We start from the raw sequence: 11,837 nt of genomic DNA, 5'->3' as shown, positions 1-11,837 counted from the left end.
TTGACTGTTTTTTGTTAAAGGCAAATTTTGCGCAGTAAAACTGAATCTGTAACACTCGTGTACTATCTCATGAGGCCTTGTTTCTCTTCCCTCCCTTTTCCCCACAGCCACTGACAGACTCAAAATTCACTTCTCCTTCCCACCACCAAAGTTAAAAGGACAAGTCATTCTCGTCGATTTCAGTCTGCCTGTCCTGCAATAACTGCTGGTAATTTAGTGGATTCCCTTGTGGATGAGTGTGATCTTTTAATTTGAGTGAGAGTGAAACAGCTTTGACATTAAACGTTTCCATGTAACTTAATCATAGAGCGCAGAAGGAGGCCATTTGACCCATCGTGTCTGCGCTGGCTCTTTGAAAGAGCTCTCCAATTAGTCGCGCTCTCCTGCTCCTTCCCTGAAAATTTCTCCTTTTCAAGTATGTCGCCTGTTCTCTTTTGAAAGTTACCATTGAATCTGCTTCCACCACGATTTCAGGTAGTGCATTCCAGATCATACCAATTCACTGTGTAAACAAAAAAACATTCTTCTCATTTCTCCCCCCACCCCCGCCCCCACCCCTCCTCCTCCCTGGATTTGCCAATTATCTTCAATCTCTGCCCTCTGGTTTCCAGCCTGCCTGTCAGTGAAAGTTGTTAACCAATATCTCCTGTGATTACATTTAAATGTAAATCTCACACAGCTAGAAAGTTGAATGCGGTGAGGCGGGGTGGGGGGGGTGTGGGGGAAGGCATTGATTTGCTGAAAGAACTTCTGCAAAGTTCTCTCACAGAGTTATGATTTATCGGGCAGTAACTGCCCACATTTCATCTACTTCTTCTTTTATCAGGAAGTGAGCCACATGACTTACATCTGTGACGGTGTTTCACCGGTCAAAGATTGTCTGCCCAACGAGACAAAAGAAGTTTTTCTTCTGCTTAGATGAGGAATGTGATATCAGTTTTGTGATTTTGAGGGAGATATGAAGCTGCTCGTTTGGAGAAGAGCTTTGTTTGTTGACACTACAAGCTACAGGGAATTTTGAATCTACACTGGGTACTGCTTAGAGTTAGGTAAGTTCTGTTACTGCTTTGGGTCCTGTGGTCCTTCAGTGAACTGGCAAACTATGTGATATACATTCCACTGTGTGTGTCTGAAGATTCACGAAACTGGACAGTGGCAGTCCAGGAAACAAATTTTTCTTAAACACTAAATGAAATATACCCTGTATTTTTATCTTTTATATTATTATTGCTGAGTTTCAGACCTTTTGTAATTTAAAAAAGTGCTTTCAGTATAAAATTTGCTTGTAATTATTTATCTCAGTGACATTATCTATGTTTTATCATAATGTAACCTCTGTGTGGGATGCAAGTAAATGTGATGGTGATTATTCATGAATCTAATACAGATAGGGTTAATGTGACTTAATATGTTGAACTCCTCAAATGTCAAGGATCGGTCCTAGGGCCTCAACTATTTATCATCTATATTAATGACTTGGAGGAAGGGACAGAGTGTAGTGTATCCAAATTTGCTGACAATGCAAAAATAGGTGGGATGTTGTGTTGAGGGCACAAAGAATCTACAAAGAGATATAGATAGGAGTTCAATGTGGGAAAGTGTGAAGTCATCCACTTTGGTAGGAAGAATAAAAAGGCAGATTTTTATTTAGATGGAGAAAGACTACAAAATACTGCAATACAGAGGATCTGGGTGTTGTTGTACATGAAACACAAAAAGTTAGCATGCAAGTGCAGCAAGTATTGGGAAGGCAAATGGAATTTTGGCCTTTATTGCTAGGGGGTTAGAGTTTAAAAATAGGGAAGTCTTGTTGGTGAGGCCACACCTGGAGTACTGCATACAGTTTGGTCCCCGTATTTAAGGAAGGATATACTAGCATTGGAGGCAGTTCAGAAAAGTTTCATTAGACTGACTGCTGGGATTAAGGGTTTGTCTTATCAAGAACGGCTAAACAGGTTAGGCTTTTATTCATTGGAATTTAGAAGCATGAGAGGTGATCTTATTGAAACATATAAGATTTTAAGGGGGCTTGACAGGGTAGATGTTGAGAATATGTCTCCACTGGTCGGGGAATCTCGAACTAGGGGACATAGTTACAGAATAAGGGGTCACACATTTAAAACAGATGCGAAGGAATTTCTTCTCTCCGAGGGTGGTGAATCTCTGGAATTCTCTGCCTCAGAGAGTTGTAGAGGCGAGGTCACTAAATGTATTTAAGGAGGAGGTAGATAGATTTTTGAAATCTCAGGGAGTCGAGGGTTATGCAGAGCAGGCCCGAAAGAGGAGTTGAGGCCTGGGACAGATCAGCCATGATCTTATTGAATGGCGGAGCAGGCTTGAGGGGCTGAATGGCCTACTCCTGCTTCTTTTTCTTATGTTCTCATGTCATCTTTTTCACTGAAAAGTTCTCTCCGGTTTACATATGGGGAGCAGGTACAGGGAATTTCTGTATCCCAGCCTGTGATGTTCCAACCATTGAAATGAATGGAAAACCACAAGCTGGAGGGAAATCAAAAGGGGGAAAGCACAATCAGAAGGAAAATCACCGAGAGGCAAATTACCGGGGGTGAGGGTGATAAATCACAGTGGGGGGGGGGGGGAGGAAAATCATGGACGGGAGGAAAGTCATGAGGGGGATGCACAATTTCCTGAAAGATCATGAAAGGTACTATATAAATGGGAGTCTTTCTTTTCTTTTTAGTCTGGTGAATATTTGCCTCTGTTTCCTATTTGCAGCAAAATCCAGGCGTATTTATGCTTTTGTACACCGATTGAAAAACCACTTTTGTTCTAGGAAGCAAGATCACGAGCAGATAGAGAAAGATATGGACAGATTGAAACAGCTGGCGGGACGCATCAACACACCTCAGGGTCAAGTCACCTCTCCACAGACAGGAGGTGAAAATGCAGTGATCCAGCCTGTGGAATCTGAGGAGCAAAAGGACACCAAAGCCGCAGCTCTGGAATGTCTGGAAGAACAGTTCACCAATTATCTCCACTCACTTCCTCTACTCACACAGGAAGAGAAACACAAAATGTGGAATGGGCTCATCTCACTCTTCCTACAGGTCCATGTTTTTGGCCTTGTGCTTTTCATTTTATTATAGTGGGCGAGCAATCACCAGTTAGCACTTAGTATTAAAGCAGGAAGGAAGTTTTTCAAGAGGAAGTTGAGATATGGTGAAATTATTATCTTTATACGTTTCTCAATGAACTCAATCAGTTCCCTGTATGTATGTGTATCTATATATGTAGAGGGAGTGCAATAATGCCTGGGATGGAGGGATTGTCCTATGAGCAAAGATTATATAGAGTAGACCTTTATTCTCAGGAGTTTAGAAGAATGAGAACAAAATTCTCAGCGGGCTCAACAGAGCAGATGTAGGAAAGATGTTTCCCCTGGCTGGGGTCGGGAACCAGGGGACACAGGTTCAGAATAAGGGGTAGGCCATTTAGGACAGAGATGAGGAGGAATTTCTTCACTCAGAGGGTGATGAATCTTTGGAATTCTGTGCCGCAGAGGGCTGTGGAGGCTCAGTCATTGAGTATGTCAAGAATGAGATTGATAGATTTCTACATATTAAAAACATTAAGGGATACAGGGATAGTGCAGGAAAATGGTGTTGAAGTAGAAGATCAGCCACGATCTCATTGAATGGCAGAGTGGGCTTGGAGGGCTGAATGGCCTAATCCTGCTCCTATTTCTTATGTTCTTATTGGGGTAGAGAGTCCTTTAATCCATAACCCTCTTGTTGCTCTCTGACTTGTCCTTGGGTTAGGCTCATAGCCATATCACTCACGTTGGCTTTCACGCCTTTCACTGTAAGGAATGACGGGCAAATAGGGCCTTATTGTAGCTGTGTCACAATACACAGCTGTGACCTGCCTACCCAACCGTATGAAAACTGTTAGCACTGGAGGGCCTGCTCCACTGGAGATTAATTCTGTGTTCAAAATGACAGCAACAGAAAGTAATAAAGAGCAATAGATTTCTAGAGAGTGATTATGAGGCAGTAATCTAATGAAGAAGCTCAAATCCTGTAATTGTGACAAGAACCAACATTACCAGGTTTGAAACCATCATCTGGATCTCAGGAGTACGTTAGGGTCTTGCATTCACTCAAGGTATCTGCTATTTCCTCTCTCCCCACATAAACTGATGGATTTATGCGGTCGTTTCTATTTGTTTTAATTCTATTTTTGTGTTACTTGTTGAACTGGTCAGTACTGACTGCCAGTGCACTCCTCGTCCTTCATGGTTGATGAGAATTAATGTTTGTGGTGTCATTATTGTCAAGTTTGTTGAGCAGTGATTTTGAGTTGATTACTGGCAAATTCTTGGACCACTTTTTATTGCATCCATTTACTTGGCAGGCGGTTGGTGGCACAATCCTGTTATTAATGGTTCTGAGTCACACAGCGCCCAACGGTGGAAAGCATCAGCATTATGGTGCTGGTGCTTTAGGAGTCAGGATGGCCAAGTGGGCTAAGGTAGTGTTCAGGGTTGGCATATACCCTGAAGGCATGGTTTTGAATCTCCTTGTGTGTTAGACGTGGCTCAGTCTGTAGCACTTCCATCTCTGAGTCAGAAGGTTGTGGGTTCAAGTTCTAGGACTTGAACATAAAAAAATAGGATGACACTCCAGCGCAGCACTGTGGGTGCTGCATTGTCCGAGGTCTTGTCTTTTGGATCAGCCGCTAAACTGAGGCCCTGTCTGCCCTCTCGGGACATAAAGGAACCCATGGCACAGTTTCAAAGAAGAGCAGGGTAATCATACCCAGTGTCCTGGCCAATATTTATCCCTCAATCAACATCACACAAACCGATTATCTGGTCATTATCACATTGCTGTTTTGTGGGAGCTTGCTGTGTGCAAATTGGCTGCTGCGTTTTCCGACATTGCAACAGTGACTACACTTCAAAGGTACTTCATTGGCTGTAAAGCTCTTTGGGATATCCTAAGGTTGTGAAAGGCATGATTATAAATGCACGCCTTTCTCTTTAACTTTTGATGCATTGTAACCCAGGAGGTGTAAAATAGCTGTGCCATACTGGCCCCTGCCCTGTTATTTGAAAGCTGGTACTTTGGAAGCTTGGAATGACATCATGAATACAGAGGATAGTGGCTGAAGGTAAAACGCTCTGTGTGAAGTCTGTGACTTTGTGCTCATTCATTTGGATTGCCTGCTAATGGAGTGAATTGGGGTCAGGGTGTACCTCATACCAGAGTTGATATTTTGAAAGCTCTAACTGTTATACTAGAGCCAACAAAATGTGAATTTGCCTTGAAACCCAATTTTTTTCATGGAATCATAGAATAATGCAGCACAGGAGGAGGACATATAGTCCATTGTGCCTGCATCAGCTCTTTGAAATAAATTAGTCCCAATTTCTTGACCTTTCCCCATAGCCCTGCAACATTTCCCCTTTAAGTATTTATCCAATTCTTTGTTGGACATATGATTGAATCTGCTTCCACCACCCTTTCAGGCAGTGCATTCCAGATCACAACAAGTTTTTTTATTCTCTCATGGGTTGTGGGCATCGCTGGCAAGGCCAGCATTTGTTGCCCATTCCGAATTGCTCTTGAGAAGGTGGTGGTGAGCTGCCTTCTTGAACCGCTGCAGTCAATCTGGTGTACGTACACCCACAGTGCTGTTAGAAAGGGAGTTCCTGGCTTTTGATCCAGTGACAGTGAAGGAACGGCGATATAGGTCCAAGTCAGGATAATGTGTGGTTTTGTGGGGAACTTGCGGGTGTTGGTGCTCCCATGCAACTGCAGCCCTTGTCCTTCTAAGTGGTAGAGGTCGTGGGTTTGGAAGGTGCTGTCGAAAGAGCCTTGGTGCGTTGTTGCAATGCATCTTGTAGATGGTACACACTGCTGCCACTGTGTGTCGGTGGTGGAGGGAGTGAATGTTTAAGGTGGGGAATGGGGTGCTGATCAAGATGTTCTTGCTGCATGAAAAAAGTTCTCCTCATTTCCTCTCTGGTTCTTTTGCTAATTACCTTAAATCTATTTCCTCTGGTTACCAACTCTTCTGCCACTGGACTTTTCACACCTACTAAAGCACAGCAAGGAAGACAACAGTGTCACTTAACATTCTACTATTAATCTGGTGTCAGAGGTACACCAATACAGCAGTAGTATTTTTACCAAAGCAAAATACTGCGGATGCAGGAAATCTGAACTCTATACTGAAAATGCTGGAAATACTCTGCAAGTCAGACAGCATTTGTGTAGAGAGAAACAGAGTTAATGTTTCAGATCAATGAACTTTCATCAGACCTGAAATGTTAACTCTTTCTCTCTCTACACATGCTGCCTGACCTGCTGAGTAGTATATTTTAACTTGACTGGCTGAAACTTTGAGGAAATAGGATCACCCTGTCGAAATACAGTGGGTTGAATCCGCTAGTGGAAGATGTTCTATAATCCTTTTATTTATTATTATTCATTATTGCAGGCCTTTGACCACGACTCAAATAATTGGATGATGATGTTCCCGAGCATTTTGCCATTCTCCATCGAAGCCTCTAAAGTAATGGTGCAAACAATCAAACAGAAACTCGCTGGCAAAGCAGGAGGTAACTCTGATTGAATGAACTGGTTTGCAGTTGTTATCATGTTATGGGATTAGAATAGTCGGGTGCTGTATGGCCGGCACAGACCCGATGGGCCGAAGGGCCTGTTTCTGTGCTGTATAACTCTATGATTCTTAACCGATTCTCGGATTATCCATGTGCATGTTTTGTCAGGGACAATTTTAAACATGCGTGACAGTTTGACCATGGACGAAAGCTCCAATTATGCATGAAAAATTTTCCTTCTCCCTGTGAGTTGTGGCCATGCCTTCAGTCTTCTCGGCCCTAAATACTCTCCCTAAACCTCTCCGTCTCACTCTTCTCCTTTAAGATGCTCCTTTAACCACCTCATTGACCAAGCTTTTGGTCACCTTTTCCAATATCTCTTTACGTGGCTCGGTGTTTGATAAATCTCCCTAGATGTACCTCGGGACATTTTACAATGTTAAAGGTGCAGTACTGATACAAGTTGTTGTTGTAGTCATCAGAGCAGCGTCACAAGTTGGTAGCTCTTAAGCCAGATCTCCATCTCTATTTTAAGGTGCGCAAGTCACTGCAGTTGTTGTTCAAATGCTACATATCAATCCAGAAGGTGTATGAAGAGTTGGCACACACATTGCTTGTCCTGACTTTGGAACATCCTCGCTAACAGCATTGTCACTTGAATCTCTGCCCATTGTCTGCAGAAACTGAATTGCAGAATTAATCATCACTTGTGGCGCATGGGTTAGGTTGTGTATTAGTCTTGAAATCCATGGCTTTCATTGGCTTCTCAGCACCATAACATCCTAGTTCTATTTACGCTCCTGTTTTCACCGATTGCCTCCTCTTACTGTGGTGTTTCATACCAAAGGGAATGTTAACAACATCTGTGCTTTCTGTGGGGAAAGGACTAACCAATGAAGGTGCCTAGTTCATGGTCCTGAGACGCCGGACAATCATGAATGAGGTGATGCTGTTTGCTTTCTGTGCAATGTTTGATCTCCTCCCGAGCAGCCATAGAATCTTATAACACAGAAGGAGGCCATTCGGCCTATCGAGTCTGTGTCAGCTCTTTGAAAGGGCTATCCAAGTAGTCCTAATCTCTCACTCTTTCCCCGTAGCCCTGCAATTTTCTTCCCCTCAAGTATTTATCCAATTCCCTCTTGACAGTTACCACTGGATCTCTTTCCTCCACCCTTCCAGGCAACGTATTCCAGATCACAACGTGTACAGTGTTTATGACAGGCTGTTTCTGGCTGTTCCAGGAATGCATCTGTCCTAGAATCTGTGAAAGAGGACAATCCATCATGTTACATGATACGTTGAAGGCAGATCTATATTTTATAGAGTCATAGAATGGTTACAGTGCACAAAGAGGCTGTTCACCCATCAAGCCTGTGCTGGCTCTCTGCAAGAGCAATTTAGATAGTCCCCCCACCCCCACACTTTCCCCATTGGCTTGAAAATCTTCCCCCTTCAGGTGCTTATCCAATTCCCTTTGAAAGCTGCAACTGAATCTGGCTCCACCCCTTTCTCATTCCCGATCCTAACCACTCACTGCATTAAAAAGTTTTTCCTCGTGTTGCCTTTGGTTCTTTTGCCAATCACCTTCGATTTGTGCCCTCTGGTTCTCGACCCTTCCGCCAATGGGAACAGTTTCTCCCCATCTACTCTGTCTAGACCCCTCATGATTTTGAACACCTCTATCAAATCTCCTCTGAACCTTGTCTTCTCTAAGGAGAACAACCCCAGCTTCTCCAATCTATCCACGTAATCCAAGTTCCTCATCTCTGAAACCACTCTCATAAATCTTTTCTGCACTGTCTCTAAAGCCTTTACATCCTTCCTAAACTGCGGTGTCCAGAATTAAACACAATACTCCAGTTGAGCTGAGTTATTCTAATATCCGTAAAGCAAAGCTTGTACGCAGAGAGCATGGGAACCCAAGCTGCAGTTACCAGTTGATAACATTTACACCAGCCTGTCAAGGTCTTGGAATTGCCACAAATTGATGACTGACAGCTTTCTTGGCCGTTTATCAATATTCAAAATGAAACAAATGGCCATTGTATGCAGGTTAAAACAACATTGATCCTTGTCAGCCCATATCTGGGTTCCTGAAAAACTGGTTAGGTGACAGCCCGACTGCCTTCAAATCTGAAACAGTATAAGTTAGTTTAACAACTGGTGTCATATCAACATTGACTTAAATCAGCATTTATGAGTTGTTTATGAACCCCTCGTTAATAGAGAACCTTATAAAACATCCTAATCTCATATTATAAAGTGAAGGCGTATTGTTTTTGTGAAGTGCACCAAATTGACAAGACGTTCATTCAAGTGGTATGTTATTTAATATAGTTAAAATGAAGTTAATTTTCTGATACTCTTGTGACAGATGAAGCACGATTCGTTGTTGAGGAGTTCCTGCAATGGAAATGCGATATGGGATTCAGTGAGGGGTGGCAGTTACTAAAAACAATTCATCTATTATCAGTAACTGACTCAGTAAGTGAAAAAGTAAACTCATGGCTCTGTGCAGTTGTTCAAGTGCCAATCAGTAGATAACACATACGGAAGTCATATTCGAGACAATCTTTCTGGTGATAGTTCTTGCTGGCCTTGTGTGCTTGTGTGCAATTCCATGACAAGGTAGGGCACGTGTTTGCCTTTCAGGTTCAACACAGTGGCCCAGTTTATTTGGTATTGTCAGACTACATGGATTAGCAGCCAGTAACAAAGCACTGTTTGTGTTGTGAAGGAATTCAGTGTTTGATAGTGCGTTTCAATGTGCCAGCTGTGGCTCAGTTGGGATCACTTTTCCCTCTGAGTCACAAGATTGTAGGTTCAAGTGCCAATCCCGAGATTTCAGCACAGAATCTAGGCTGATGCTTCAAAGCAGCATTGAGGGAGTGCGGCATTGTCAAAGGTGCTGTCTTTCAGATGAGACATCAAACCAAGGCCCCGGCTACCATCTCAGGTGGAACATCCGATGTCATTATCTCGAAGAAAGGCAGGAGAGTCCTGAACAATATTTATCCTCAACCAACATCACTAAGAACATTATCATGTTGTTGTTTGTGGGGGCTTGCCGTGCATAAATTGACTGCTGCGTTTCCTACATTACAACAGTGCCTACACTTCGCTAGTACTACATTGGCTGGGTAGCACTTTGGGATGTCCCGAAGCTGTGAAAGGCACTATATGAATGCAAATCATTCTTTTTATTAGAAAAATATAAAATAGATATTTCGAGTTGAAGGAATAGAGATGTTCATGTTTATAATGCTTTCTGCTTTGCATACTTGTGTTTTATTAAGATCTTAACCTGGCCTGGTGTAGCACCCACGCCTTTGAGTTAGCAGGTTATGGGTTCAAGCCTCATTCAGAACTTGAGGACATAATCAAAGCTGACACAATGCAGTGCTGCGTTGTTGGAGGTGTTGTTAAGGTGCTGCCTTAATGAGGAAAGATAGTAAAGAGAAACCCATCTGCCTATTCAGAGGGACATAAAAGATCCTATAACATTATTCATAGAAATGCAGAGAATTCTACCAGTGCCCTGGTCAATATTTATCCCTCAATTAACGTGTTCAAATTCAGATTAAATAGTCACTTTTCTCATTGCTGTTTACGGGAGCCTATTGTATGCAAATTGAATGACCTGTTCACATGCAAAACAACAGTGGCTACACTTCAAAAGTCATTCATTGGCTGTCAACTTCATTGGGTGATATATAATGGTGATATATAAATATAAGTCTATCATTTGGTACCTGAGCTACAGGAGGTGAGTGTTGTGTAGATGTGATGTAAGTACAAGGTTGTAACAGTATTTGATGACGTTTAATCTGGAACACATCTTCATCACATGATAAGGTAGCTCGCTCCATAATGAAGGGTAACATATTCTGTACATATTGCCAATTGTTTGTTTTCAAAGAGGAACATATTTCAATGATGTAAATCATATTAATGCTCTGGAGTACTACAACACATGCTAGCCAAAGATTTCAGCCCGATGAGGCTAGGAATGTTTTGCATGACACCTGTTTAAGAATTAAGGAAAAGAATGTCACACGCAGAACCTCGAAAAGTGACGGTGGAATAAAGAAGCAGAGGGGACACTGATGCTATTCTCTTAGTTGGTTGGCTGCATTTTCTATTATGAGATTGTCTTATTTCCTGTCAAAGTGACAGTGGTGTTTCTGGCTTCAGATTTGGCACGAGTAGCTTTAAGGAACTGCCAAAAAAAATGTAGCATCTGTTCTGGTTTTTAATGTAAAATATGCTGACTCCTTTGCCAGCCAGTAGGAGGTGCTCATCACTTACTTGTTAGACACGAGTGATGATATGTGCATCCTTGCCCTGTTAGTTTAACAATGGCAAAATTCCACATGAAGCAACAAATTGAGAAATATCTCCTGCTGACTGCATGTGAGCTATCATTTTGAAGCAGGCCTCTGTGACGATTTATAGCTTTTGACTGTAGAGTTAGTGTCTGAAGGAAGTGTAATACGGAGTCACATTATACTCAACACATGTTTTTATCATGATTTTGCACACACTGCACAGTGTTTTGTTAACATAAAGCAGTTCAAATGTGTTGGTAATTACTTTAAACATGAACATTATCTGAGGAATGTTTAGAAAAACTTGAACTCCTCCATCTTTTGTTTATTATTCATTCTTGGAAGGTGGGTGACGCTGGCATTTATTGCCCATCTCTAGTTGCCTTCTCCTTGAACCACTGCAGTTTTGATATAAACTTAGGAGGGCAATTAAGTGTAAATGCTTTTTTAATTAACACTAGAATGTGTTATTAATACCAGCTGTTTGTTTTTAACTGAATGCAAATTCTCAAATTGCGATGGCAAGATTTGAATTTGTGGTTTCTGGATTACTGGTACGAGTCCAGTAATATAACCCTTGCAGTACTGTTCCTGATAAAATGATGCAAATGAGTGAGGACCATATAGAGGTATGCAAGATAACAAGAGGTATAGAAAAACTTAAGCCTGAGCACTATTTCAAGTCAAACCATGGTTGTAGGACGAGGAGCCGTAAGTAAAAACTGATAAAATACCAATTCATGACTCAAATTAGAAAGCACGTCATCAAACAAAGAATGATTAATACTCTTTAATGCTTATCTGAGTCAGGTTGCAAAGACTAAAGTTTGGAATCTTCTAAGAAGCAGTTAGATTCAGTGATAGAGACATCTTAACTCTTTGGAAGCATGAGCTGAATGCACCTAGTGGCCTTCCTCATC

At 42.0% G+C, this 11,837-nt stretch overlaps 1 protein-coding gene across 3 annotated transcripts in view; it reads left to right on the top strand.

The window, feature by feature from the left end:
- Positions 1 to 826: 826 nt before the first annotated feature.
- Positions 827 to 11,837, top strand: part of wdfy4 (WDFY family member 4) — a 235,402-nt gene continuing 224,391 nt past the window's right edge. For all 3 annotated transcript variants that reach the window (XM_068020681.1, XM_068020680.1, XM_068020682.1), the window contains exons 1-4: positions 827 to 1,049; positions 2,795 to 3,068; positions 6,466 to 6,586; positions 8,964 to 9,073. In XM_068020681.1, the coding sequence (XP_067876782.1) occupies positions 2,826 to 3,068; positions 6,466 to 6,586; positions 8,964 to 9,073 (474 nt within the window). In that variant the 5' untranslated portion in view covers positions 827 to 1,049; positions 2,795 to 2,825. The remainder of the gene's footprint in view (positions 1,050 to 2,794; positions 3,069 to 6,465; positions 6,587 to 8,963; positions 9,074 to 11,837) is intronic.

The sequence above is a fragment of the Heterodontus francisci genome, chromosome 42 (genome assembly GCF_036365525.1).
Source record: "Heterodontus francisci isolate sHetFra1 chromosome 42, sHetFra1.hap1, whole genome shotgun sequence".
In the NCBI taxonomy this organism is placed as follows: Eukaryota; Metazoa; Chordata; class Chondrichthyes; order Heterodontiformes; family Heterodontidae; genus Heterodontus; species Heterodontus francisci.
The sequence above is the reverse complement of the archived record's forward strand: the minus strand, read 5'-3'. Positions and strand labels throughout refer to the sequence as shown.